This window comes from Drosophila yakuba, chromosome 2R (assembly GCF_016746365.2).
Source record: "Drosophila yakuba strain Tai18E2 chromosome 2R, Prin_Dyak_Tai18E2_2.1, whole genome shotgun sequence".
Classification (NCBI taxonomy): domain Eukaryota; kingdom Metazoa; phylum Arthropoda; class Insecta; order Diptera; family Drosophilidae; genus Drosophila; species Drosophila yakuba.
The window spans coordinates 19,626,254-19,653,307 of NC_052528.2; the positions used below are offsets into that span (position 1 = coordinate 19,626,254).

The 27,054-nt window shown below is 43.4% G+C and overlaps 7 protein-coding genes across 10 annotated transcripts; 2 read left to right on the forward strand and 5 right to left on the reverse strand.

The window, feature by feature from the left end:
- The first annotated feature begins 367 nt into the window (after positions 1-367).
- Positions 368-1,172, forward strand: LOC6531470 (ATP synthase subunit s, mitochondrial). The gene has a single exon (XM_002092233.4). The coding sequence runs from the start codon at positions 477-479 to the stop codon at positions 1,086-1,088; it is 612 nt and encodes a 203-aa protein (XP_002092269.1). The 5' UTR covers positions 368-476; the 3' UTR covers positions 1,089-1,172.
- Positions 1,173-1,384: 212 nt separating this feature from the next.
- LOC6531471 (exostosin-2) lies at positions 1,385-4,136 on the forward strand. The gene is made up of 3 exons (XM_002092234.3): positions 1,385-2,953; positions 3,016-3,175; positions 3,230-4,136. The coding sequence occupies exons 1-3, from the start codon at positions 1,462-1,464 to the stop codon at positions 3,729-3,731; spliced, it is 2,154 nt and encodes a 717-aa protein (XP_002092270.1). The 5' UTR covers positions 1,385-1,461; the 3' UTR covers positions 3,732-4,136.
- Positions 4,137-4,168: 32 nt separating this feature from the next.
- LOC6531472 (cysteine--tRNA ligase, cytoplasmic) lies at positions 4,169-6,928 on the reverse strand. The gene is made up of 6 exons (XM_002092235.4): positions 6,663-6,928; positions 6,109-6,598; positions 5,365-6,051; positions 5,161-5,305; positions 4,506-5,104; positions 4,169-4,445 (listed from the first exon to the last, which is right to left on the reverse strand). Exons 1-6 carry the CDS (start codon positions 6,839-6,841, stop codon positions 4,320-4,322), a joined length of 2,226 nt encoding a protein of 741 aa, XP_002092271.1. The 5' UTR covers positions 6,842-6,928; the 3' UTR covers positions 4,169-4,319.
- A 368-nt stretch (positions 6,929-7,296) lies between these two features.
- LOC6531473 (DNA-binding protein SMUBP-2) lies at positions 7,297-8,079 on the reverse strand. The gene is made up of 2 exons (XM_002092236.3): positions 7,953-8,079; positions 7,297-7,895 (listed from the first exon to the last, which is right to left on the reverse strand). The coding sequence occupies exons 1-2, from the start codon at positions 7,957-7,959 to the stop codon at positions 7,417-7,419; spliced, it is 486 nt and encodes a 161-aa protein (XP_002092272.1). The 5' UTR covers positions 7,960-8,079; the 3' UTR covers positions 7,297-7,416.
- A 204-nt stretch (positions 8,080-8,283) lies between these two features.
- LOC6531474 (aspartate aminotransferase, cytoplasmic) lies at positions 8,284-11,809 on the reverse strand. Its single transcript, XM_002092237.3, has 5 exons — positions 11,721-11,809; positions 11,343-11,460; positions 9,788-9,895; positions 9,654-9,727; positions 8,284-9,593 (listed from the first exon to the last, which is right to left on the reverse strand). The coding sequence occupies exons 1-5, from the start codon at positions 11,772-11,774 to the stop codon at positions 8,634-8,636; spliced, it is 1,314 nt and encodes a 437-aa protein (XP_002092273.1). The 5' UTR covers positions 11,775-11,809; the 3' UTR covers positions 8,284-8,633.
- Positions 11,810-11,936: 127 nt separating this feature from the next.
- On the reverse strand, positions 11,937-25,576 carry LOC6531475 (protein spinster). 4 transcript variants are annotated; one of them, XR_001454259.3, is made up of 9 exons: positions 24,786-25,576; positions 18,320-18,677; positions 17,581-17,907; positions 16,484-16,745; positions 14,044-14,142; positions 13,807-13,980; positions 13,604-13,745; positions 13,155-13,355; positions 11,937-12,979 (listed from the first exon to the last, which is right to left on the reverse strand). XR_001454259.3 is itself a non-coding variant. In XM_002092238.4 (8 exons), the coding sequence occupies exons 1-8, from the start codon at positions 25,189-25,191 to the stop codon at positions 12,930-12,932; spliced, it is 1,818 nt and encodes a 605-aa protein (XP_002092274.2). In that variant the 5' UTR covers positions 25,192-25,575; the 3' UTR covers positions 11,937-12,929. The 4 variants fall into 4 exon arrangements, 2 of the variants coding, with proteins under 2 accessions (XP_002092274.2, XP_015051340.1); XR_001454260.2 differs by lacking the exon at positions 16,484-16,745 and adding an exon at positions 17,102-17,363; XM_002092238.4 differs by lacking the exons at positions 13,155-13,355; positions 16,484-16,745 and adding an exon at positions 17,102-17,363 and having other exon boundaries at positions 24,786-25,575.
- A 212-nt stretch (positions 25,577-25,788) lies between these two features.
- LOC6531476 lies at positions 25,789-27,039 on the reverse strand. The gene is made up of 3 exons (XM_002092239.4): positions 26,811-27,039; positions 26,303-26,470; positions 25,789-26,240 (listed from the first exon to the last, which is right to left on the reverse strand). Exons 1-3 carry the CDS (start codon positions 27,022-27,024, stop codon positions 25,978-25,980), a joined length of 645 nt encoding a protein of 214 aa, XP_002092275.1. The 5' UTR covers positions 27,025-27,039; the 3' UTR covers positions 25,789-25,977.
- Between the last annotated feature and the right edge of the window lie 15 nt (positions 27,040-27,054).

The window sequence follows — 27,054 nt, forward strand, 5'->3', positions numbered from 1 at the left end:
TAGAAATAACCACACAAAATGTACTAAATAATCTATAATCATTTTGATACATAACTAAAAATACTACTTTAATACTGAACTGTATAAACATAATAATTATTAAGTTATTTATAATTTAAATAATGTGTATTATTTACGACCTGATGATCTTCAGAAACAGTGCTGTAAAATACTCCCCTTTTGCCGACCAGCAATGTAACGACTAAGGGACCGTTACATTACGTCCCTCACATTATGTTAATATACATTTTTGTAAACTACATTTTTGTAAAGCGCAGCATCCGCTTTCCCTTGTTAAGTTGGTAAAACTCTGAAATGCAATAATTGTCAAGTAAACCGGTGTTCAGGGAATTAGTTAAGCAAAATGAAGTTTCTATACGAAAACGTTTTAATTCTTTCCAAATTGACAAACTGGCATCCCACAACAAAGTGTTGCAAAACAACGGACGGACCCAGCTGATCCGCCTATCGCCAAAATGTTGTTATTAAATAAGCTGCCCAGGATAACGCAGCTTTTCGCCAGGGATCCCAAGGATCAGCGAGGTATCTGGGGCTATGTGGCTGTCGCCTTCAACCAGGTGGACGCGGAACGGCTATCAAAAGTGGGTGCCAACCGCCTGTGCGCCGAGTGGATTATTAAAAACGGAGGCGGAGTGCGCTTTGTGGAGGCTCCCTCCAGGCTGTGGAAGGATTACAACTCGTTGCCTGGAGAAAACACACAGTTCTGCATAAAAGTGGTGGACGCGTCCAATTCGTCAATCATGAAAATAGGACTCGAACACTTGAAGAACTGCAAAAGCATCGACACAGTCATCTTCCACAATTGCAAGCACTTGGAGAACGACGGTTTGGAGGGACTGCATCACATTAGCAGTTCTCTGCAGCGACTTCAGGTCTCCGGTTGTTACAACATCACAGATTCCGGTCTTGCTGTGATCGGGGAGCTCAAGAATCTGCGACAACTGCTCATATTCGACATGATTTTCGTGAAGAACATGGAGGCCGTAGCAGCCAGTCTGAAGAAACAGCTTCCCAACTGCGATATCAAGGCTACCAAAATGGGCCTTACTTTGAAGACCAAAGAGTAATCCCAAGCAGATTATAAACTTATTGGTTTGGTCCAATGTTGTCAATAAAACCTTTTGCAGTGTTGAGAAAGGCTCAGAAACTAAGACTTGCACAGTGGGTATAAATTGGCAATATGTTCTTTAGATTAATAGTCATAAAAACTCAAATGAAATGTTATACAAAAATAATCCGTTATTTCAAAAATATATTTATTGAAAAATTAATATTATATATCTATCTATTATCCATTTATCGACTCTTAACTGTATTTGTTTATATTAACAACAGTCTATAGCCAACACTGCCATAACAGCATTTTCGGTTGCCCGAAATACGGTCATGCTATCTTTGGAATAAGAGAGAAAAAGGACAATATGTGAAAATTTCAATAAAATGACGAAAATAAAGAATCTACTGAGTTTTGTGACCCAGTCACGGGGCATATCGCACACCAATCCCCGGGAACAGATTCTTAACTGCCTGACCTACGGGCTTCTGGTGATTGTGGCCCTCTGCGCGGGTTTCCTGCTATGGGATCTCTCCAGCAGCCCGCGAGATGGATTCTTTCACGGGAAGAGGGACTCGCACACGCTGATTCTGGACCTGGAGCACATTCAGGAGGTCGCCGTGAATGCTGAAGCCGAACAGCGGGCCCGGAATGTCAACTGCACCTTCTGGGACTGCCTGAACATATACAAATGCGAGCACGACCGCCTAAAGGTCTACATCTATCCGCTGCAGGAGTTTGTTGACGAGCAGAGCGACAAAACGGCCACCACCCTTTCTAGCGAGTACTTCCAGATACTGGAGGCGGTGCTCAAGAGTCGCTACTACACGTCCAATCCGAACGAGGCTTGCCTCTTTCTGCCTAGCTTGGATCTGCTGAATCAGAATGTCTTTGACAAGCACTTGGCGGGCGCTGCCTTGGCTTCTTTGGACTTCTGGGATCGTGGAGCCAACCACATCATCTTTAACATGCTGCCTGGCGGAGCTCCATCCTATAACACTGTGCTGGACGTGAATACGGATAATGCCATCATTTTTGGCGGTGGCTTTGATTCTTGGTCTTATCGGCCGGGCTTTGATGTCGCCATTCCAGTGTGGAGTCCACGCTTGGTGCGGCAACATGCACATGCGACGGCCCAGAGGAAGTTCCTATTGGTAGTAGCGCAGCTAAACATACTTCCGCGCTTTCTGAGGACTCTAAAGGAGGTATCTCTGGCAAATAGCGAGCAGTTGCTACTTTTGGGAGCCTGCGAGAGCTTGGATCTCACAATGCGCTGCCCTTTGTCGCAGCACCACAAATCCCTGGAGTATCCTCGGCTGCTGTCTCGCGGTAAATTTTGCCTGCTAGGTCGTAGTCTTCGCATGGGTCAACCCGATCTGGTGGAGATTATGTCTCAGCACTGTATTCCCGTCATTGCCGTGGACAACTATGTGTTACCCTTTGAAGATGTGATTGATTGGTCTCTGGCCTCTATTCGTATACGCGAGAACGAACTGCATTCCGTAATGCAAAAGCTGAAAGCAATATCGAGTGTTAAGATTGTTGAAATGCAGAAGCAAGTGCAGTGGTTGTTTTCCAAGTACTTTAAGGATCTGAAGACTGTGACACTAACTGCTCTTGAAGTGCTGGAAAGTCGGATCTTTCCACTACGAGCACGTAGCAGTCGCCAGTGGAATACCATTGATACCAACGCCCGTTCCACTTTCAATCCCCTTTTCCTGCCCTCGCTGGCACCAAAGTCACAGGGATTCACCGCCGTCATTCTTACCTACGATCGCGTGGAGAGTCTCTTCCTGCTGATTCAGAAGCTTGCGGTGGTGCCTTCATTGCAAAGCATTTTAGTGATTTGGAATAATCAGAAAAAGTCTCCGCCACACCGTGAGTTTATCAAAAGTCATTCATCGCAATAATAGTAATAATCAATTTTATTTATTTAATAGTATCCACCTTCCCATCTATATCGAAGCCCCTGAAAATTCGCCAAACAAAGGAGAACAAGCTTTCCAATCGATTCTATCCATATCCAGAAATCGAAACGGAAGCTATTTTAACCATAGACGATGACATCATAATGTTGACCACTGATGAGTTAGATTTTGGGTAAATATGATTTGCAATGAAGATCTTTCATGACTAATCACATTTATTTTATAGCTATGAAGTTTGGCGAGAGTTTCCCGATCACATTGTGGGCTTTCCCAGTCGAATTCATGTTTGGGAAAATGTTACAATGCGCTGGCACTACGAATCGGAGTGGACGAACCAGATATCAATGGTTCTTACAGGCGCTGCTTTCCATCACAAGTACTGGAGTCACATGTACACACATGCCATGCCGGGCGATATAAAGGAATGGGTGGATGAGCACATGAACTGCGAAGACATTGCCATGAACTTCCTGGTGGCCAACATTACCAACAATCCTCCCATCAAGGTTACTCCCCGAAAGAAGTTCAAGTGCCCGGAGTGCACCAATACAGAAATGCTTTCCGCCGATCTGAATCACATGCGCGAACGTTCGGCTTGCATTGATCGCTTCTCCAAAATCTACGGCCGCATGCCCCTCCGCACGGTGGAGTTCAGAGCGGACCCTGTGTTGTTCAGGGACAATTTCCCGGACAAGTTGAAGCGCTACAATGACATTGGTAGCTTATAAGGGTCCTAAACGTTGAGTCCAACATTCCAGAGGAACCTATGCAGATATACCAAAGACTTGTGGGGATAGCGCTTAACTCTAATGGAAATCTAATGTTGCAGTCGATTATATCATAGCAATACCTTAACAGATAAAGAGGCCAACTTATCTGGATCTCGCTTAGAATATCAATTTTGTCATAGAGATGTGATGGAGATAACTAATGGAGGCAGGTCCGGTTTTATGTTTGACTTTGCATTGGTACTCATAATCCATGTGAATAGTTTATTCTTTAGAACAATTAATTGAATTGACGTCCGTTCTTTGGACTTATTATTAGTTATTATTATAGTTGTAGATCGTCTTGTTGGCAGCTTATATGTAGACTTAATTTTGATTATAAATCAATAATTTCAAAATCGGAAACTGGCCTGTAAATATAAATTAAAATAATCATATCGTAGAAAAATACGTTTATTAGAAGGATTGCTTCAAGCTGGGAACTGAAATCTCTTGCATTAACTAAATGGTAAAATTTTAAGGTTCGCTTTAAGGTTTTGAATTGGATAAATGCTAATATCATTGACATGGTGGCTCTGATCTTAGTTTTTAGGCTTCTTTAATTGATGCCAAATACTCTTTGTAACGCTGTTCCTGCTGCTGTTGAAGCTTCTGCAGCTTCTTGATCTGCCCTTTGCTGACTTCTTTGCCATCCTTATCGAGAGTGGGAAGGCCCTAAAAGCAGTTTTAAAATGTTAAAAGATGTTTGATTTGAGTGGTTTTAATATCGCTCACGTTTTCGTCGAATGCTGAGTACTTTTCGGTTTCGGCAAGGAACATTTCCTTGGGATTCACACGTCGCTGGGCTTCTTTGGCCGCAGCTGCCTCTGCAGCCGCCTGCTTCTTGCGCTCCTTTTCAGCTGCCTTCTCCGCTTCGGCGGCCAGCTTCGCCTCCCGTTCCCGCAATAGAGAGTCGCGGTCGACCAGCTTAACGGCATACTTGCCACCATCCTTGTCCTCCAGTCGCACACCCAAATTCGGCAGGACATTGTCGCGCAGATCATCGCAGAGCTTCAGGATGTCAAAGGCCTTTAGGGTTTTGGCTTGCTCCCGCACCAAGTTACGGAATTCGGCTAGCGATTGAACGTAAGGCAACACCGTAGTCTCTAGATCTGCGCCGGCAGCCTGTGCTCCCGAGCCACCACTGACGGGAAAGCCAATGCCACCGCGTGGACCAGCAATTGCGCCAAACACGTGCAACAGATCCGTAATATATGTGGCCACGTTTCGGAGCAACAGACTGTTGAGTCTAGTCTTATTGTCGCGAATGTAGACATTGGACGCGGATACCAGCTCCCGAATGGCGTCAAGAGCGCTGCGCGTATCAATGTTGTCTGCGAGAATAAGATAGATGTATATTTTAGAACATTTCCATAATCTGAAAACTCACCACACAATGCAGCATGTACTTGGACCTGAGAATGAGAGAACTTCTTCTGCAAAGCGGCCTCAACTTCTGTCCAAGCATCAAACTGCCGGCGGGGCTCTTCGGAGAGCACATGCCGCGTCAGATCCTTGACATTCAGGAAGAACTCCTGCAACAAATTAAGATTATATCCAAAGCATAAGTAAGCTTACGTCTACTTTATCTTACATTGAGGAACTTTTCGTATTGGGTGGCCATTTCCATGGTGTTTTCTGAGTAGTCGAGAGTATCCTTCCACGAGTGCAGCAGGAACGCCAGTCGCAGCTGGGTGGCGGAGTGCTTCTTGAGAGCTTCCTGGATAGTGACAAAGTTCTTAAGCGACTTGGACATCTTGCAGCCAGCGATGGTGAGGTGACCCGTGTGCAGGAAATACTTAACCCACTCCGACTCGTTGAAGGCGGCCTCCGATTGGGCCAGCTCGTTGTCGTGATGAGGGAATTTTAAGTCCACACCGCCAGTGTGTATATCAAACGTGGGCCCAAAGATATCCGAGGCCATGGCTGAGCACTCAATGTGCCAGCCAGGACGACCCTTGCCCCAAGGGCTATCCCACCATGGTTCGCCGGCTTTGCTTGCCTTCCACAAGGCAAAGTCATTCGCAGAACGCTTCTCGGAAAGGCGATCCTCTGCGACGGACAGATCGCCTTCTCCTTCCTGAAGGGACTTGGTGTCGCCATATGCTTCTGGCACCAGCTTAGCATAATGATGCTTATCCCTCTTGTCAAAGCCATTCACATCAAAGTAAACGGAGTTGTTGGCTGCATAGGCCAAACCGTTGTCGATAATCTTTTGAATGAAGGTGACGATTTGTGGCACGTACTCCGAAACGCGAGTTAAAACATCTGGCGGGAGAATCTTTAAATCATGAAATAAGCAAATGATTCATTTTTGATTAATACTGCGATGACTCACATTCAGCGATTTCATGTCGTTGTGGAACTGGTCTTCCCAGTAGCGTGGCAGTGCCTCAAATACTGCATTATCATTAATCTGCGCGCCCTTTAGCGAGTCCAACCAGTCGGAGATTGGGTCCTTGGCTTCGTTTAGGTAGAGCAACCGCTTCTCGGAGATCTCAGGGTCCACGCCCTTGCCAACCGCCTTCGTCAGCGCCTCCACGGCATCGTTCATGCGCTGCAGTGTCTTGTCGAGCATAATCTTCTTATCGGGATCTGTATTCTTGGCGCATGTATCCTGAAACCGCTGCAGCACCTCCTTTTGCTGACCAAGCAGCTCATCCAGGGGCAGCTTCTGCGCCTCAGCAGCGTACGCCTCGAAGAGATGATTCTGCCGCGCACGCCTAATGATCTTGTCGTCGATGTCCGTAATGTTCATCACATAGTGAATGTTGTAGCCAAAGTAGTCGGACAGAATGCGCCGCAGAATGTCGAAGGAAATGTAAGATCTGTGTCGTGCGTTTGGGGAAGATAAGATTAAATGCCCTAATGCTGATGTGGCGTCCAACGCACCTGGCATGCCCCATGTGGGAGGCATCGTAGACGGTGGGTCCGCAGCTATACCACGTTACATTGTTTCCGTCCAGCGGCACGAAGTCCTCCTTCTGCCGCGTAAGGCTGTTGAACAGCTTCAGCTTCGGCCGATCCGCCGCCTTGGGAGCTTGCCACGCCGGTTGCCCACGTTTCGACATTTTCTTATCGTTCTATATATGCGCACGTATAAACAGCCAGTCGCTTCTGCACTTGCAAATGCGGCAAAGTTTCATCAGCTTGTGAGCAACAGCTGGCTGTCAGCAAGTGGCAGCGCCGCAGGGTGTTGCCATACTGGCTTTGAAGTGCATGGCATTCTAACGGTTTTTATTTTTTAAAAACAAAAAAAAAACTTTTAAGGCGAAACTTTTGTTCATATTTGTTTGGTAATCTTCTTGAGCAAGGGTACATTTCATTTTAAGCATTTTAATTATTTGAGAAACTTTAGTCTATAATATAGTATAGAATAAAAGTGAATTAAGCGGAAAATTAAGGTCGCAAATTTCAGGAGATAATTTATTGGGATCCAACAGAAATCTGTGCAAAAGAGAGGGTATCAATGGGAATATCAGGAGCATATTTAGCTATCTGCAACCAATTTTGAAAGACCTATATATTTCATTAAATAGAACACCATATTTAATAGCATTTTTGATCGAACTGATATTATTTGTAACACCTTGTGAGAACATTGGATTTTTTAAGATTTAATAAACTATTACAATCCTACTCCTTCCTATTTTCCGCTCTTCTTTTTGGAACCTCCTCCGGTGGCCTTTTGAGTGCGTCCCAACTGCATTTCCTTCAGCTTAGCATCCAGACGCTTTTTCGCATTCTTCACATCCTCCTCCTGTCTGATAGTTTTCGCCGGCTTGGGATGCAGGAACTTCTTGCGCTCATCCCGCTTGATCTCCTCGCCACATCCGTGCACCTCTGGCAGTCCGTGTTTGAAGCAGAATCTCTTCCTGCAATGCTGGCAGTCTTGGCCCATAAGGCTGGTTTTGGTCTTGCACCGCGGATAGTCGCAGAGTTTATCCACTTCCTTGACGGCTGTCAGCACCTCGTCCAGCTTGAGATCCACTACCTGGCTGGGAATTCGCTCCAGCAGCTCCAATGTGTTGTTTGTCCCATAGTCAACTCGCTTTCCAGGTTTCGCGGGCGGGAACAGGGGAGCATCTTCAGTTTTCGACGAGGTAGAGGGTTTATTTGGATCGTCTGCCCAAAATCATTTAATTAATGATCATTCAATCATTTTAATTTAATAATTTGTACCTGCCATTGAAAAATCTCTCAAAATCGCCTAATATTTATGATGTTTTGCTGATATCGTTAAATTTACATTTAAAGTCTAGAGATGGCAGTTGGCAGGCGTAAACAGCTGACTGTTAATCGATAAATTGATTGCCGCCAAGCAGTGCTGGCAAAAGAAGCTTATTTTGAAAAGTTTATTAACAATAAATTAATTATTTGACAACATACTTTAAAGATGTTTCTGAGCTATCTTTACAAAAGAAAAACTAAGTCATGACGGACATTTTTCGAATATTAAAATTATTTTTCCATTAAAATACGATCCCAAAAAAGAATTAAAACACCCCACAGATTAAATACTTCAGTAATGTTATTGTCGATTTATCTAGTTACTACACACAGGTCAATAAACGTCTTTAGGATAAAAATTTTTTAACCAATCTTCGACGGCCTTTAAAAGTGCGTAATTTTTGTAAACTAATTACTTCAATGTGGAATATTCATTTCCGGTGTATAATATGTGTATATCCATCTAAAAGCCGCGTATAAACGTTTAGTAATTGCATTTGGTGTTAGTTTGATTTAAATGCCAATGGTGCAGACATCTTTTATCCAGCTTAGGGGTTCCATTATCGCATGTCCAATATATGTACATTGTAGCTAGTCGTTGTACGTATCTTCACATGGAGTAATTTGCTACGATTACAATTTGTTGTCGCAAGGACAGGCAGCGTTGGATCCTGCCCCGGTGACTGCGGCATGGATCGCCTTGGCCACATACTCAATGTTGCCCGTATTCAGGCCACACATGTTGATGCGACCCGTCTTCAGCAGATAAATGTGGTACTCGTCGATGAGCACGCGTACTTGGCTCTCGTTGAGACCGGTGTAGGAGAACATGCCGATCTGGTTGACAATGTGGTCCCAGTTGCCGGGTGTGCCCAAGGCGACCAGCTTGTCCCGCAGTGCGGTACGCATCTGGCGGATGCGGCTCGACATGGTCTGAATGGAGGCCATCCACTCCTTGCGCAGCTCCGGTGTGTTAAGGACCTTGGAAACGATGCGAGCGCCGTACGCGGGCGGATTCGAGTACTGACCACGAACGATCCACGTCAGCTGGGAGTGAATCGCTGCCTTGGTACCGGCACACTTTTGCACCACCGTCAGGTTGCCGGCACGTTCGCAGTAGAGGCCAAAGTTCTTCGCAAACGACTGGCAGGTGAAGAGCTCAAAGCCACGCTGCACGAAGTACCGAACGGCCCAGGCATCGCGATCAGGATCACCACTGGCAAAGCCCTGATAAGCCGAATCGAACAGCGGGAACAACTTCTTCTTTTCCAGAAGATCGGCCAGCTCGGTCCACTGCTCCTGGGTGGGATCAATGCCGGTGGGATTGTGAGCACAGGCGTGCAGAATGATCACAGCACCGGGCGGAGCCTCGTTCAGATCGGCGACCATGTTCTTGAAGTCCAACTGGCGCTTGTTTTGGTCCCAGTAGCGGTACGATTTCAGGGTCGTGAAGCCGGCATCGGAAAAGATCTTGTGGTGATTCTCCCATGTGGGGTTCGAGTAGTAAACCACATTGCGATTCAGATGTATGTGCAGAAAATCGGCGGCAACACGCAGGGCACCCGTGCCCGAAATGGTCTGCACTCCAAAGGCCTACAAGAAAATCGTAGTTTAATAAAAGAGTAATCATTTTCAAGTTCATCCCCAACTTACCCGATTCTCCTTGATGGCCGGGGAATCAGCACCCAGAACCAATTCCGTGGCCGCACTGGTGAACGTATCGAGTCCTGAAAAACAGAATCACTCAATTACTGATTTCCAATGATGAAAAGCTTGAATTTACTCACCAGTAACTGGCAAATACTCGTGGTTGACCGCCTCATCGCTGGCAATGCTGATTTCCGTCTTGCGCACCACAGGCAAAACCCAGGGAACTCCAGCATCTGTCCTGTAAGCTGTGAACGAAAGAAGCCAAAGATCCAATGAGTAACCCACTAAGTGCTCAAAAGTTAAGGGGAATACATAAGGATCAAAGTGCTAAAATCCCTACAATACACAGTTCTTATCGGAGTGCTCTTAACAAGCCTAATCAATACGCATTGCTATAGGCCATTTGATAGTGTTTCCATGCTTTGTTTCTAGGCCAATTTATTTATTTATTGGCGCAACTGAAAAACACTGGCGTCGGGTTATTCGAAACCAATTGGATGAATTGGTCTGCTAATGTTTATACTTTTAGCATTGTAAAAAAAAAAGCGAAAGCGCGATAAACAAGTCATGGCGTCAACAAATTGACGGAAATGAGAAGGATGCACATATATGCTCATGTATCCATCAATTTGATCGGGTTAATATAATAACCCGATCGGAAACAAGTTCAGTTTAAAGTATTAGTTTTGTTTTTCACCTGATTTATGGATTGAATATATTATTAATTCCAATTTCGATAAAATACATTTATGTCGCATAAATTGGAATAATCATTTACACAAGCAAGGGTTAATGACTCTTGGCTTGCGAACAAAACAAAAATACAATAATCAGCGAGTCTGCTGGTGGGAATTGTTATTCAAATTATGCAATAACATCCATAAATATAGAAAAGGTGAAGTGGCCACCGTCCAAATCAGCGACATTGCTCTTGGACGACCTGCCGGCCACATTGTTGTTGTCGTTTCTTCAGATTGCCGCTGGCTTGATGAATTGGAGGCAATGGATGGTAGTGGCGTACCTGCCAAGAGCACCAAGCCCCAGTGGCTTATCATCATCCGCCTCACAAATAAATGGACAATATATAAATGCGGTGTTAGCTGACGTCAGAAAGAAATTTGAACGGAGAAGAAAGTCGCAAGAGAAATGCCCTACTAAGAAAATTGGTTGCCGATTTAAAATCGAATATTTAAAAATAAATAGTTATTTATGCAAAAATAAAAGAATTTTTTAAAAAATTTGGCATGGTATTAACCAGGTGAAACAAAATGGCTTAATCAAAATATGTAACTAACTTACAAAGAAATACGTCGTAATATTTAACATATCTATTAAATACATAGATAGAGTATTTGCGCTTTATGCACACACAAAATCCACAATTGCTTGTAAGCCAACTAATTAGAAAGCAAAAAGGATGGAAAATCTGTGCAATTCATATGCGACATTGACTTCCAAATGACCTCCAGCAGAGTGGCCTGTTGGGTGGCAGCGGAAACAGGCGTTCCAGAGGGGCGGGGGGTGGCGAATTGCAAGCGCGAACCAACTAGCAAGCTAACAAATGATAGCAAATTGAGCAGCACACAAATACAGCCGGCCAAGTAATACACACATAGCTGTTCATATGTGTTATGTATGCATATGTGCATGTATGTACTTCATCCTGGGGGGAAAATAGAACTTATCACTTACCGCCCACCGACAAATTGACCTTGCTGGGATTGCTGTCGTCCTTGAAGGCCTGTGTGAGGGCGAATACCTCGATGGCGGGTCCCTTTGGAACGTCAGCGTAGATGGACATCGCGGATTGCTTGGGAAACGAGACCAAACGGAGTGATAATAACAAATAAATTAATTTGGAATAGTGTCGGCAACGACGGCCAAAAGTAGTGTGGCTGCACTTGGGTAAGCCCATTTGGCCCACAAAAAGCTCGACCGATTTAATTCATCGAAGTTATCGATATTTTAAATAAACACTGCCAGAAATTATGCATTTCAATTAAATTTAATATTTTGCACATTTATTTATGGCTAAATATAACCGCGTTGACTTAAAAAATGTGTTCTTACCTGCAAGTGCTGTACTATAACGGGAATATTAAGTCTTCTCAGGATAACAAGCATTTTTTTGTTTTGACTAAAATTTTGAAGTAACAATCCTAGAAAACTATAAATTTACAAATAACTCAAAACGAACATTTCAAACCCAATATATAACATATTTGTCCTATTAAAGTCCACAGTTGGAATATTCCATGCCAGAAAAATCGAACGCAGTGAAGGAAATTGATTTAAAATGTTTCTTTATTGCCCCGGATGATTTCCTTAGTTGCTAAACAATTAGTTTGGTTTATTCTTAGCCAAATATCGACGTACCAATATTTGATTGCTCGCAGTCTTTATGTCGCTTTTAATATGCGCTCCAATTAGGCTAGCATTCGATTGAGATTTAACAAATAAAAGAAAGCAAACTCGAGGACTGATTGGTGTTGTTTTGGTTCAAAATTGTTTTGCTGTAATATTCAGTAATTGCTGAGGGTGCACACATTACTCCAATTTGTTACACAACTAGCTAAAGCTATGATTAAAATTATGTTCAGTGTAAAACTAAGGCGTTATGATAAAACTGATTAAATAGACTATGCACTTATACAATGGCCCGGTGCTTATCTATATTTACAATTCATATTATATATACTCATACATACATTTATATAAATATCCAAACTGCATAAACTACGCATTCGATGCCTGAGATAATCTATTTACATTATCCGTTCTGAGGGAGCACTTCTTCGAATGCGAGTCTGCTTGAAGAAACTCTTGCTAATTTTGATTTAGTCTAAAATACCAGAGCTAGACCTATCTACGACTATATGTGAGTGAAGCAAGGTATCGTGGGTATCCTAGCCCTTTGACGTTTACAAGTAAAATGATCTGTGTAATGTTATGACTTGGTGAGGAGTGAGTGCCTGTGTGAGTGATTGTTTTGTATATATATCTACAAATCGGTGTGGCGTGCTTGAACGTTGGCATGGTGGTCCTTCCATCCTCCTTACTCCTTCCATCCGATCCTTCTCAATAGGAACATTAACATCGGGGACTTGTCGGCCCAACTGAGCTTCCCGTCCCCGTAAGCTTCCAGTTTGATCCGATGCGGGATGTGCGTGGTGCGAGTGACCGTAGATTAAATTAAAGATGGTTTTCAGTCAGTATCAGTTCACCCGGCATGCCATCGGAGCTCTGAGTGCGCAGCAAAACCTCGAGGATCGGCTGGTATTAGGCAATCTGACCGCGCTCATCCCGCTGCTGTTGTTGAGCCGTGACATCTAAAAGGTACAATAAATACAAATCCATTAGAACCTTGTGTACGCCAAGCGATGCACATAGAAAGCCATGAAGAACAGGGTATGGTTAGGGTCAAGTAACTGAGTTTAGTAGAACGCAACTATGGAACGCACGCAGAACAAAATGGGTTAACGCAATTTGGAGCATTCCACCTACCGGGAACTGGGCCAAAAAATAATCATTTGGTGCTGGGCACCTATGTGAAATGTATACACATTTCATATTTGAGCTATCACGTGCGTTCGCGCAGCGCGATGTCAGTGCACAGGACCAGGCAGTCGGAGTTACAGGACTCGACGTCCTTTTGCCCGCTGGCCAAGGCGACTGACGATCGAACCACTCGCGCTCCCTGGTCGCCTGGCAATATTGGAAACGGAAAACAGTTGAGCCAAAGAGTGGCAAATAAGACACCTTCTGATTAAACAGTAGCCATTTTAACAATTCTGGCAATTGAGATCGTAATGGAGGGATAAAGTCTACTTCATAGTCAATAAACATTTGTTGTCAAGCTAATTTACTCATTGTTGCGGTTACTTTTTAATCAGAAAGTTAATAGATAGATGAGATAGGGACTTTAAGAGCTCAATCCAACCCATTGTGCCTACCTTGCAGTCCTCGCGTGGCGTTGTACTTGTCTTTGATGATGAAGCAGGCGGTGAATATGAAGAAAATGCCGCCCAGCACCTCCACAAAACTGGTGGAGAAGAGCGCATACTGCAGTCCCTCGAACTGCTCCACATCAGAGTACTAAAAGCAAACAGGCAGTCATTAGTCAAAGTGATTCTAAGCTTCTAAGGATTCAACCTACTTCCTGGGAGACTGCTGAGTGCGCTGTTTCGATCAAACTGGTGGTGGCTTCCGTGATCGCCTGGGTGGCATTGGTGATCGCACTTCCCGCCACTTGGGACATGCTCTGCAGCTCGGTGGTCAGACCAGAGTCGCTGGGGTTCTTGTGCAGATGCTTCATGATGGCCTCAGAGATCTATGGTAAAAGGTTTTATGGTTACATCGATTTCTTGAGTATAGAAATCCTTTGAGTACTTACTGCGCCCACCAGATACGGACTGCCGGCATCGCCCAGTGCGTGTGAGATGAGGATTTGGAAGGCCTCGGCTGTGGAGCGCCGTGTGGGAACCACCACATACTGTGTATCAGAAATTGAAAGGTTATTTGGGTTATTTCTTGAATTCTAGCGCCAAAGTGCAACAGCAACAACGAAAAGCAACGCAAATAATGAAAGCAAAAGCCACAACCGATTCTTAAGCTACGACTATCGATTAAAACAGCTATCGGTGCAGGTGAAAGATACATTCTGTGGGTGACCAGGTGTTAAGCCCTTATAGTTTCGCTCCAGAAAGTATTCTACATTGCAACCGACATTAAAATAATTGATTAAAAACAAATAAAAAGTGATTAAAGCGATTATGCGTGTGTAGGTGTGTGTGTGTGTGCCAACGGCAGATTCAAATTAGCCAAAAGCTCGCCAAAGATGGAGCCACTCAAGAATTTCGGGAGCAAACAAAGAACAGGTTCCCAAAAGAAAAGCCACATAAGCATTGCGTTCTCAGGTTGGAGTCTAACCACAGTTGGGAACAGTTGGGCGAGCCTGGCTGGGAACACTGCGTGAGCACTCTGCTTAGCGAGGGTGGATCAGTAAGTGAGCTGATATTTAAATTGAATCTGTGGCGGCAATTTGTTGTCTGCTAAACTGTTGTTGGCCACATTAAGTTTTTACTGTTATAACTACAGGTGGGGTACGATGCGTGTATGTAAAGCAGTGTGTTTTAATCGTGTGTATGTGTGTGTGATCTTGTATATAATGCCAAAAAGCAGAAAAAGTTACGCAAAACACCTATGATATTACAGCAGTGAATTTGCGGAGCTGCAGAAACAATAGCAACGCAAGTCCCCAGATAATGGCAATCTCTAATCACGGTTACCTTATCGCAGACCCCAATTAATATAACGCCACCAAGGTGGGCCGATCGCCCCAACGTTTTTTTTTTTTATTTTGGGTTAGATAATCGGGTGGGTTTGGACGGCAAGGGAAATGCGATTGCGATTGCTTATTTCTGTCACGGAATCGTTTGCAATGGCAAAATGGTCACAAAAACAGAGGAACCGAACCAAGTGCGTGGTCAAAAAGCAATGCATTAAAGGGGCGTGTGTTTGCGTACTATATATATATATATATATTGTACAATAATGTACAATATATTGCCTGCTCTGACGTACTGCCAAATTTAGAACAGCCCCTCGTACATACGAGATACGTACGTATCTTTTCTAAGGAATTGCGTCCGCGGATTTCCATATCCACTATCTAGATATCATTCATTTCATTCATGGGATAACTTGCCGCTACTTACAGGGATTACCTAACTTTCACTATCTTAAGACACATTCGCCATTGAATTGGGTCATTTTATCAATCTGGGTTACTTAATCAGTTAAGGTTTTTTAATGACATAAGCGGGGCATTACAAATTGTATTTGTTTAAGTGAGGAAACTAATTCAACTAATTCAAGTAAAAGTGCTATTCATCTCTATGTTTATGATTTGTTTATAGTTTTTCAAGTTTACTCCGAAATTCTGTCTAAATGCGATAGTACAAATATATGATTCACTTGACGCTACGCTGATTTGGGTTTTTAATTTCCTTATCACTTATCACTGGCTTATCTCCCCGAAACCGACAAACGTGACTACCCCAGAAGATAACCCCCGAAATGAAGTGAATGAGACTAGAGAATCCCATATATATACGAAAATTTCGACACTTGGTCTCGTGAAATGGGGCTGAATATAAAGTATGGGTTGGTTTTCCACTGCAATATGGGGAAGTGCGATGGTTTAACATGGTTATACGACCTCCACTGGGGGTTGAGTGTCGGAATATTTGCACATTGCAAGTCTTTTCGGGGGTTGGACACTCCCTTTAGCCCCACAAAATGGGCCACTAGGGGGATGAAAGCTACATTGATAAGATGAAAACTCTACGTTAATTACATTTACAAAAAGCAATAAGGCGAATAAATTGGTATTATCTCGGGGGATTACACGTATTATTGGGAATGATAAAGTACGGACCTTCGGAACTTAAAGACGTGCAACTGCCTTAAAGTTCTTCGGTTTACTGAACTCAAAACCGCACCCAAAAATCATGAAACAACCACAAAATGGAGTATCCGATGACCACCACCAGTAAGAGATGCGGGCAAAGACAACATACAAGTAATTAAAGTTAAGGCAATTGTGAGTAGGCAAGCTGTGTGTGTGTGTAGGTTGGTGTGTGTGTGGGAGTGTGTGTGGTTGTGCAGAGTGTGTTACTCATTATAACAGTAAAAAGTTATTGGCTAAAACTAAGATATTCTGTGTGTAGTTACGTAGTTACGATACTCAAACAATATACGTGGGTGCAAAATTACAAAAGCATTAGAATCGGGATGTCAAGATGTCTCCCGTTTTGAGTTACTTGGCTTACCAGCAGTATGTCCGCAACAATTGCCCAATTCAAATTTAAAGCTAACTGCCCGAAAAATATGAGTGCATAGGTGCCAGCCGAATTGCTATTCACCAGCAGGCAGGCGCCCGTCAGCAGCGGCGCACTCACGAGCAGCCCAAAGGCGCAGATCACCGGATCCGCCGTGGGATAACGCTTCACCAGGTACTGGGACAGGAACGAGCCCAGCGGCACGCCCAGCAGGCCCGCCAACATGGTGATGACTCCGAAGTTGAACGCAACACTAAGGGCGGGGTTTGGAATTTCGGGGTACATTCGGTTAGTTATGCCAAAGCTTGAGAACCCCGAATACACCAGAACGTTGTTATCCATCTCATGGAGTTCTTTATCCTCGTGGTTTGGATAACAACGCTTTCGTGCCTTCGGGGCATTAACAATTAAACGAGCGGTTGGGTTAGGGCAAGTTTGTGGGGTTCTAAAGTAGAGCTCCCGTTCAAGAATTCAACAAATTCAACGGCGAGTGCTTTCAATAATCGGCTGGCTGGCTTTTAGCATTTGATTCCTGCGCTTTCATTGCAATTGCTGTTGCTGCTGCTGCAGATGCAGATGCTTCTCGTTTCTGACTGCGAGCCATCTTACCAGTAGAATGTCGGCCACAATGGACCAGCACAGGTTCAGTGCCACCTGGGCCACGAAAACGAAGAAAAAGCAGAGGCTCTCGCTCGTCTGCGGCACCACGAGTGCAGCAAATACCATCGGTGCTGAGATGAAGAGTCCCACAGCACAGATGTACGGGTCACAGTTCTCGTAGCGACCCCTCAGTCGCTGGGCCAGGAAGGAGCCCAACGGAACTCCAATGAGTCCAGCCAACATGGCCACCAGACCAAACTTGTACGAGATGCTTGACGACGGATCGGAAATCATTGTAAGGCGCACAGCTCGATATTGGGGGCATTTTTTGGGGGGGTCGGTGTCAAAAGGGTAGGGCACAAGCCCCATTTTCACGAGCAAGTTGATGTAAGATAACTTAACTTTAACTTCAAGGCATCAAAGGATGCGTTTTCTAGAGAGGCGTCGTGAAAATGGGGTTTTTGGTTGCCAGGTGCGGGCACACTTACTCGTCCTGGACAATGTTCTCGTTGCCGGGCTGCATCTTCATGCCTAGATAGATGAAGGAAGGTCCCCACCAGGCCAGAGCTCCGGCCACGAAGGCGACGCACGTGAATCCAGCCGTGGAGAGCATGAAGGAACGATTCTTGACCAGCGCCTTGATGTCCTGCTTGTAGGTGGTGGCCTCCAGGTTGTGCGATCCCTCGCTGTGACCCCGCACCGGATCCTTGATGAGCATGATGAGTAGAACCGCCACAATGCCCAAAATGGGTGTGACCCTCAGGGCCCAGCGCCAATCGTTGGCCAGGTGCGCCGTCTTGGATCCCACAATGTATCTATGTTTGGAGAACAAATATAAAAAGGGGTAATTGATGAGAACGATCCTGATGAATTGACCGCTGGGACAATGGCGTTGCATTGGCGGCCAATTAGACGTTGCATAAATTCGAATCAACCCGCCCAATTGACCCAGCACTCTAATTGAATTAGAGCCATCAATTGTCGGCATTCCAAAAATAAATCAATTTCAATTTACAAAAGTAAAGAGTCACGTGTCTCTTCTCACGCTTCGCCAGCGAGAATTGCTGATTATCATCTGTCCTCAAACTTTGGAACCCAACGCCTGTTGCCAGCACCTGATAAGGCGCAAACAAAGACGGATTCGTAGACGAATGATAAGAGCCCATCCTCCCGGACTGTTGATCATTGACCTGGACATTGGCCGGCAATGTCGAGCGGAACACTCACCCCAGACCGGATCCCACGGGTATGGCAAAGTAGAACAGTGCCAGCATCTTGGAGCGCATGTCGTGCACGAACAGATCCGAGATGATCGTCGGTGCAATGGTGCTGTACGACGCCTCACCGATCCCGACCAGCGCCCTGAAGGCGATGAACCAGCCAAACTGCTTCATAAACGATCCCAGCAGGGTGGTGGTGCTCCACAGACCCACGCCCACCGCCATTATCCAGGGGCGGGAGTAGCGATCGCCCAGATAACCGAAGATGGGGGCGCACACCATGTACGAGATAACGAAGACGGTCTGCAGGAGTCCGGCACTGTCGTTTCCGATGTCGAAATCTGCGCGGACATCTGTGAGGACACCTGGAAGATGAAGGGATAAAGCGGGTTAGATTCTCTTTGAAATGTACATCTCAGAAAAGTGGTAACTGTGAAGTTTACTTATATTATTTTGTACTACACTGTTATTGGCACTATGTATTGGGAAGTCGCGTGATGTGTGATATGCTACTTTGTACTCTGTACATATCAGCCCATCCTCAGCGGGAGTTGTTAATTGGCCAGCCAAATAAATCGTTAATACAAGTCTGCTATATGCGAGTGTTTTACGTAAGCCCCAAATTGTTCAGTTTAGGTGGGAGATACATACATATATCTATAATTAGCACTTCCAGTCATTGTAGACCCCACAATGAAAGGGAGAAAATACCGGAAATGTGGCGTGTGTCTTTATGGGTCATCATATTTTCCCCAAAAAGCCATTAATTAACCCATCGATATCTATTACACAGCAGCCCACATATGATGTATTTATATATGAAAAGATAGGAGCAACTCTAATTGATTAAAAGTTGATATAACGCCCTCTTTTTGTTATCTCTGTAGTGCATACTAGCAATCGATAATCAAGGGTGTGACTATATGTTGGTTCTCAATGTCATTATTTATCTTAAAATAACATTGGCATTGCAAATATATCACAATCATTCTGTTTACAGCCTAGTAAGAGTAAGTACTGATAAGATCCGTAACCTTTTATCAGCTGAAAAGGATACGTATTCAATTGATAATAATCGAAGTGTTGATCAATCTTACTATTTATCGCTACATATCATATGACGAACTACTTATTGCGTAGCCTCGATAACCAATGTATCGATCTGTTGCATCGTCATGCAAATCTGTGTCATGATTTGAATTTCGATCTTTGTGATCACCTTCGCACACATTTTCTCAGGTGTGTGGGTATGTATGTGTATGTATTTCCTGCACGTCTCGTCTTCAACTTTTCAACGTTTTAAAATTCATTAACAAACGGATGTGCAACTAGCGAATTAATGGCCAAACGACCTTCGTCAATAACTGTTGGCCGATCTAACGCTACTTCCTACATTCTACATGCAGCTCAAACAAACATATACCGCTATTAAGCTCCGTATTTCTATGCTCCTCTCTTCGTACATTGGCCTTTGCGGCATAGGCAAAAAAGAGGAAATATAATGAAATAACTACTTAAAGTGCTCGAGTACCCAAAAATAAACAACGGCCCACAAAATCAAGTGGGCGAGGGGAGAGAGTGAGGTAGGAAGAGAGAAAGAGAGAGTGGGGAAGGAAGAGAGAGTGTCTGAGATCAGAAGCCGGCAAATGCAGCAGCAACAACAATGACACACAAAAAGCTCAACAAGTTGTGCCCCAAAAAGAGAAACAGCACGCGCGAGAGAGAGAGAGCCGAAGCTTCACGAACCCCCGCGAACCGAAGCGAAACGTGGCACGAAGCAGCCGAAGTGCAGTGAATCAGCGTTTGCTTTTTAATTATTCCATTTTCTGGGTCTTTTCGCTTTGAGAAATTTATCGTACGATGTTTTTCGACCAATCAGCGTGTTTGTTTGCCTTGCCTAGTGACGTAACGGTTGGGGGACGCCACGCGATAAGTCTGTGTGCGTGTGCCTGTGTGCCTGTTTGTGTATTGCATTGCGATTGCGGGCTGAGGAAGAGAAGCGGAGAGAGGTGGAGGGGGGCACAGTGGGGCTGGTCTGGGTGAGGCATTCCTTGTACATACATACATGTGTATTTCATATTGATATCGTATACTCAACGCAAGGAATTCCGACTGTTTATGGTCACTTCTTGGCCAAAAACAAAAAATAAGTCTAAGCCACTATGAATACGTAGTAACCTCCGTTCCCCCTCTCACATTTTTCGCCACAAATGGGGAAGTTTCGTCAACGTATTTAGTAGTATTCATATCAGTTTTTAGCCGGCTGTCGCATTTTTAGAACCCGTTTATCTCTCTTGCCGACTTCTCTCTCTTCGGTTTGCTCTCATTTGTGCCCAATAAACGTGACAGTGCGATTCGCAATGGTAGGTTTTGTTACAAACAATATCTGGAATTCCCAAGTGTCGAACTTTCTGGAAACCAGACAGTGTCAAGTGGCAATTACTTTAAGACTCTTAAATTTAATGTTCATACATCCCAATGATATATCATATATGTATTATATACAGATCCCAAAGTCCATGCTCTGACATATAACTTATAATCATGAACTTAATGCATGTACTTTCCATCTAAACTGAATTTTTCACCCAATTATTGGGAATAAATACGTTTTAAAAAAAACTTGATATAATAAAATTGTGTGCATAATAAATGCTTGAAATGAGTGTTTTTGCGCTTTCCACGATGTTTACAGTAAAGGAACGCACTGTAATGTGGCCGACGAAATCGGTAGAACATTGATCCGTTTAAAAAGCCAATATTCATAACCAGGCAACTGCAGAAGCCACAACAACAAAGCCGGGACTCTCATTACCATGAATGAAAAAGTTGTTTGCGACCGAAAGTGACTGTTCTCAGTGGCTCTCTCCCTCTATCTCTCTCCATCTCTCTTCCCCCCATTCTGTGGCGTCTGGTGACGTCGGCCTTGAAAAATCGCGCGATGTGCAGCGTAAGCTTTAAAATCGGACGATGAATAAACGATCTGAGTATCTGACAGATATTTTGGCCACGAGTCGAAGAAAAAGAAGACGAAAACCAAAATGAAAAACACTGAGGCTGCGTTGTGACTTTCGCTTGGAATGCATTTGAATGCTTAGCGGAGCACTCGAATTGTGTTTAGAGAAAAACTTTCTTTCTTTTCGGTGGGCCAGGTGGAAATCAATTGTGAAAGCGGCGGCGCCCATAGAAAAGTGTTCCATCCACCGAGTTCCAGACATTCCCTACCCCAACCTTTTCTACTATTCTTCAAATGTTTTTTTGTGTTTTGTGTTTTTTGTTTACCATTTGCCTTTCGTTAATTCAATTTGTTGGAGCAAAAAGTGTGCACTGCACTTTGCGTAGGTCGTTGACCCAAATTAAGATATGCACAAACGTATGTATGTATGTTGTATGCAGAGTAGAACCATTGACGTAGAAATATGTGCACAAATGCCAAACAAAAATGCAAAATACGTTAAACAAATGCATTTGTTACATCCGCGCGTTTTGTGTAACTTAAGGAGCCCGCGTTTTAACTTATTCAAATTCGAGGTATTCGTAAGTAAACTATCCATAAGTTGGCACCACATTCAGCAATTTGGTTTGTGCAAATGTTTTTGCAATTGAATTGATTCAATAAAGTGGGAGTGAGTGATTTTACTACGTTGGTAAGCCTGCCCAAGAAATTGAAGCTTATTTTCCAAGGGTATCGACAATTTCGGTGTGTCAAGGCTGCATATTTTATATTTTCTTTTCATTGTTATTTCTTTCCTCAACTGTGATGGCAACAAAATGGAAAGTTTTTATGTATCTTTGGCAAAAAAAAAAACATTTAAAAGCGAAAAAAAACCGAATTCGGTGACTTTTAGGTTTAAACAAATGCAAAATATGCAAAACAATCGTCGAAAAATGGGGGAAAAGTAAAAGTGTGATTGCAAAAGACTTGAAAATAACCAAAACAGATCTATGAAGACACATACATATGTACATACATATATGCATGTATGTATGTATACTACAGAAATCTCTATACGATCAATTGACATAGACAATTATTGTGAGCTCTTGCTTTGGATGGGGGCCAAGAAAATTACGTCGGAAGCACAGCAGAACGGAATCTTGGTCTATATATCTCAGCCCACATATCTGTTGTTGACCAAAATAAATATTGGCCAGTTCTTGGCCCGATCAAAGTTCGCTGTCGTTGCAGAAATTGACTGAAATTTACTGTCAACAACTGAATAGCACGGATCCACACGAATCACGATCACTATAGCGATCATGAATGAACATTGGTGGGCCCCCAATGTTTTGACCAAACGAGGTGGTTATAAAACATCACACCACTATCGGCAGCCATGCGAAATTCAGCAAAGTCGGAGGTCGAAGCCAAAGGCCGAGACGCACTTAAAATTATAATTAAATGCATTCCATTAGGCTAACCAGACATCAGCTGATACAAAAAACACTGCATACTTATGTATGTGTACATTTGTATGTATGATTGTAGTGCAAACGTGGCAAAATTCGTGGAAACTCCCAGTAAATGAAAAAAGGGCTGACCAATCAATGCAGTCAGAAGCAAAACAAATAATGGCCAGGTAATCTAATCACTGCAAAGTGACCAAAAACTCCACGTGCACAGCACCTGCAATCCAATGCAATTTATTGTGCAGCGGTTCTGGTTTCGGCCACTTCTTGATAAGGCCCAAAAAGTGGGGGCATAAACGGGGGTGTGGTGGTGGTGGTGATGATGATAACAATGCCATTGGAAAAATGGCAAAACAAAAACCTTGACCATTGTTTATACTAGTTTTCCATTTCGCCTTGCGCTCGCCGTATTCTCAAAATAAACAGCAACACATGTTTTTCCAATCAATTAGTAGGAGGCGCCCATGGAAATGGAAATGAAATTTTCCGAGCGAAAGAGCGATATATAATTAAATATAATATGTAAACAGCTTTGTCGATTTTGTCGGTTTGGTATGTAAGTGCTATCGCTCTTTTGAGTGAGTAATTCCGCTTCCTGTCTGCTCAAAAAGTCGTATGATGTTTTTAGTCACTATCCGATTCGTTGGCTTTACACGAATCAAAGGCTTTTGATTTGATTTGCAGCCTAAAAAAAGGGTGTAAGATCGATTTCGAATTGCCGCTGAGGCAATCAACTGATAAGTAATAGCCAGTGATTTATAATTGCAAATTAATTGCAAGTGCACATACAGTGGCATATAAAGATACATTATCACATGGCCTTGAATGGAAAAGTTTTGCTGACTCAGGAAGAACTTGTTGTTCGGGTTCACGGAGAATGTGAAAATGGGAAATTATAGTTAACAACTATATATACACTTATTTAGAAATGCAAATTAAACGGTGGGCTGCGTTGGGCTTGTATAATCAGTCACAACTCGTTTTGCCATTTAACCTAAACAAGTTTCCATTTCCATGCAGTTTACACTGCGTTTTGTGTAACTGAATGAGATAAACAGCCACTGCAATCTGAACTCTCATTTTCCAGACAAGAGTAAACAGGGAAAATAACTGCGGTATTCAACAAGTGTCCAATGAATTGCCGCCCGCATACTGCAATTAAGATCCATGAATTAAGATCCATTTCCTTCGCTAATGTTCCTAATGTTCCCAATAATAAACACTAACGATGTGGGCAGTGTGTCCGTCTGCCCATCTGCACTTATGGCTTGAAACATGAGATTACCCTGTAATTGTCACGCGGACGAGCACTTTGCTGATCGCCGATCACAATACCCCGCCGTGCTAAGCTCACCAGGCAGCGGGTCAGGTGCCATAGACGAACTACTCGCTCCACTTTATCGCACCTGAGTGCTAGAAATAATATACATATGCCGGTCTTAGGCGAAATGGGGCTTTTGATTGATTACCACCACCTCAGTGGAAATGTCCCGAGTTTGAGTGCAAAATGTGTAGCGATCCATTTATCGGCATTCGCGTATGATAAATGTGAATACTTGAATATTTTTGGATGGCGTGATTCACTTGTAAGCTGATTAGTCACTAATATAATTCTCTCGCATGCAATCTTTATGGTACATTTTGTAAACAATGGAGCTCGCATTGTTGACGATGAGGTATAAATTTCTAGTGATTAGGCCCAAGTATTGTTGATTAGCGGTTTTTAATTAATAACATTATCATTTCACGTATTTTTTTGACAATTTAAATACATAGTTCTATTTTTAACAAAATAAGTGCTTTGAGTTGTTTATATTGTTGTTTATATATTATTTATTATTGTAAATAAACAACTTCATACTATGTGGACATATTATAAAGTGTTGTAAGTATTAAGTTTTTTGGCCTGTCTAATCTTAAGTATCACAAAGATAGATCTGCGTTCTATAGCAATCTGCTTTAAAAGTGTCAACAAATGTTCGAAAACGAGCCCCCAAAGTGCTTGATCCCGAAACCCAAAGAAAGGAAACTTGTGGGAGACCCAATAAGGATTCTCGACTCACCTGCGATCGTGAAGCGATCCATGTAGTTGATGAGGTTGACGAAGCAGAGAACGGTGACCGTGAACCACTGTGATCTGCCCACGCTGGAGAGTCGCGAGGGGACGACGGCGGAGGGCGGTATGCCCGGGATGTGGTGGTGCTCGCCCAGTGGGTGGTGGTGGTGGTGGTGCGGACGCAGGCGGTGGCGCTCCTCCTCCATGCTGTCCGTATCCGAGGGCATCAGTTGCTGTGACGAGTAGGTCGTAGGCAGTCCGAGAGGGGAGAGATTGGCCACATCCTCACGACTGCCGCCCTCCTCGGAGGAGCTGCTCCCACTGCTCCCGCTGCTCTGGATCATCGCCGGATTGTCCATGGCGGCCGCCGTTGGGAGCGGTTGGTAAGATTGCTTCTGGTGTTTCAGCGACATTCACCCGATCGATCCTCTCTTCCTCTTCGCGCGCTCTCCCTCTCTTCTTTGGGTTGGAAATTCGCAGCAGGCGGACAACGCGGCAAAAGTTATTTGCACACGCTCTTAGCTCACGCACACAGTGAAACTGAACTCGCGATGAAAGCGGTTCAAAAGCGAATGCAAAAGAATTTGCTTGGGCTGTTGGCACACCTACGCGCTTCTCTTTTATAACACTCTTGCCGATGTATGGCCAATTCGATTGTCTAACAAGAGACACTTCCTCTAATCGCGGTTGTGCTTTAAAAATAACCAATGCATTTGCAAAGCTTCTCGCTGTTTTACTTTCTTGTTTCTTCCGCGACGCGAATGCTATTGCCTTTCCAATTGGAGTAAGTGCAATAAGTGTGACCGTCCGGTGACCGCTAATATATACCTTCCAATTGGCTATGAAAAAAATCGATACTACTATCGATACACTACGACCACCTGCATATACATCGATTTTAGTCGCATAGTTCTTATTAACGATACAAAGCAATACAAAATGTTATGTTTACTATACCATGCTCATGATTCTTTAATATTAAAACGTAAACAAAAAACTATGTAAACATGTTAAGTTTGAGTTCTGTTTAATTAAAGAATTGGTGTTTTGCCATAATATTATATGAATTATCGAGTAGTAAACAACGCATCTCTAAAAAACGGCTGCATACCGAATTTGAATTCAAATTTAAACGATGGTTATGATTATGATGATTAAAATTTAAATTTGAGTGCTGGTGATATCTGCTGAATTGATATCTATTCAATGTCCATATCGTCTAAGCGTCCACGAACACGATTCTTGCGCTTGTGTTTTTTAGTAGGCGGCGGCAGGAAGCTCTCCAGAAATTCAATGGTATTCATAATGGTTTCCGAGCTAACGTTTCCAATGTAATTCTTGTCGAAGTAGACGACCGGTACAGGTGCCTCCGTTGAGAGGAGCAACTTGTCGCAGTTGCAGCGCTGCCCCTGAATTTTAGCATCCAGCGTTTCCACTTCCGAATCTGTGGTATTCGATTTGTCTGGCAATAGATGTATAAATACGTCAATATATATCTGTGCTCTTTAATGAGTTCCAACCCACCGAATAGAGGACGAAAGCACTCCTTGACCTGAATCCACTTGGTGCAAAACTGTTTGATGAAACTGTCGTTCTGATTGAAGAAACTGCGCGCCGCATTGTCAACTCGGTATTTCATGAACCCCGGCACATACGGCCATTTTCCCTTCGCAGCGTAAAAGCAAATGATGTCTAGAAAATAAAATTTAAAGAATTTGTTACTCTAAAAACCTTGAAAAATGCTTCAGTAAATAAAAAAATATATAAATATATTATCCGCTATAAAGGTTTGAAGACTATCAAGCATAACTAATTTGAAAAGGCATAGAATAATTCATTTTAAAAAAATGTAGCATACTTTTAGGCTTAAATGTATTCGCCTCTTAAAATGACTTCAATGCGTTGAGGAAGACTTTTAAAATATTTGAAATTATATATTTAATTTGTTCAAAATATGGAGTATTCGATATAGAAACTTTCTGGTTAAATCTGGAAAAATATATCCCATTACTAGATAGGTTGCGCAACTCACAGGGCACATGAAAGAGGTGAAGAAAGGTGCGCTGATGCTCCAGACTCGAGATGAGATGAATGCCACTGGACCGGCGATTGGCTATGATCTTTCTGCCGGCAAAGGGAATCTCATCCACGCGGACACTCTTCAGATATGCCTCGCCCATTGTGCATAGAAAGATGACCAAAAACAGGGGCAGAATGCGCAGAGCTATTTTCCGACGCAGTTCCATGGCCGAACTTTTCACTACCCAGTAATAAAT